This window comes from Numenius arquata, chromosome 9, assembly GCF_964106895.1.
Source record: "Numenius arquata chromosome 9, bNumArq3.hap1.1, whole genome shotgun sequence".
Classification (NCBI taxonomy): Eukaryota; Metazoa; Chordata; class Aves; order Charadriiformes; family Scolopacidae; genus Numenius; species Numenius arquata.
Window position 1 is genome coordinate 4,279,560 of NC_133584.1, and position 647 is coordinate 4,280,206.

Sequence of the window (647 nt, forward strand, 5' to 3'; positions counted from 1 at the left end):
TTCTATGATTCCATAGCACAGTCTGGAGTCAGGAAACTCCGGGCCTCTCCTCACTCTTAACCACAGCCGTCATCTCGTAAAAAAATCCGATTTCCACCGTTCCGTCTGGAGATCGCTCAGAGAGGTGGCTCAGAAAAGTTGCTTAGAAATGCACTGCAACGTGACGGCTGAGAAATGAAGCCCCCCCCCCCCCCCCCCCCCACACACACACCCCTACACACTTCGGGAGGGGAGGCCAGGACCCGCACCCCCTCCCCGCGCCTCGGCGGGACGGGACGGGACGGGGCGGGACGGGACGGGGCCGGGTCCCGCCCGCTCCTCTCGCCGCCGCGGGGCTAGCGGGCGGGCGGGCGGGGCGAGCTGTGGGGCGGGCGGGCGAGCTGCTGGGGCTTTACTTCGCCGCGGGACAGAACCCCCAGAGCCCGGCAAGAGCCCGGTCCGCTCCTCTCCCGAAGGGAAAAAGGTTCCCGGAGCGAGCAGCCCTGCCCGGCCATGATGCTGCCCGCGGCCGGTCCCAGCCCCGGGCAGACCTGCGGGGTCGTGCTGGTGGCCGCCGTGCTCCTGCAGTCCGTCTGCGTGGCCGTCACTTTCCTCTACTTCACCAACGAGCTCAAACAGGTTGGTGGCGAGGGGGGCAGGCAAGCGGG

At 68.0% G+C, this 647-nt stretch overlaps 1 protein-coding gene across 1 annotated transcript in view; it reads left to right on the top strand.

The window, feature by feature from the left end:
- The first annotated feature begins 350 nt into the window (after window positions 1–350).
- TNFSF10 (TNF superfamily member 10) overlaps window positions 351–647 on the top strand; it is a 9,065-nt gene continuing 8,768 nt past the window's right edge. Inside the window, exon 1 of the mRNA XM_074153470.1 lies at window positions 351–618. Within this exon, the coding sequence (XP_074009571.1) occupies window positions 493–618 (126 nt within the window). The 5' untranslated portion in view covers window positions 351–492. The remainder of the gene's footprint in view (window positions 619–647) is intronic.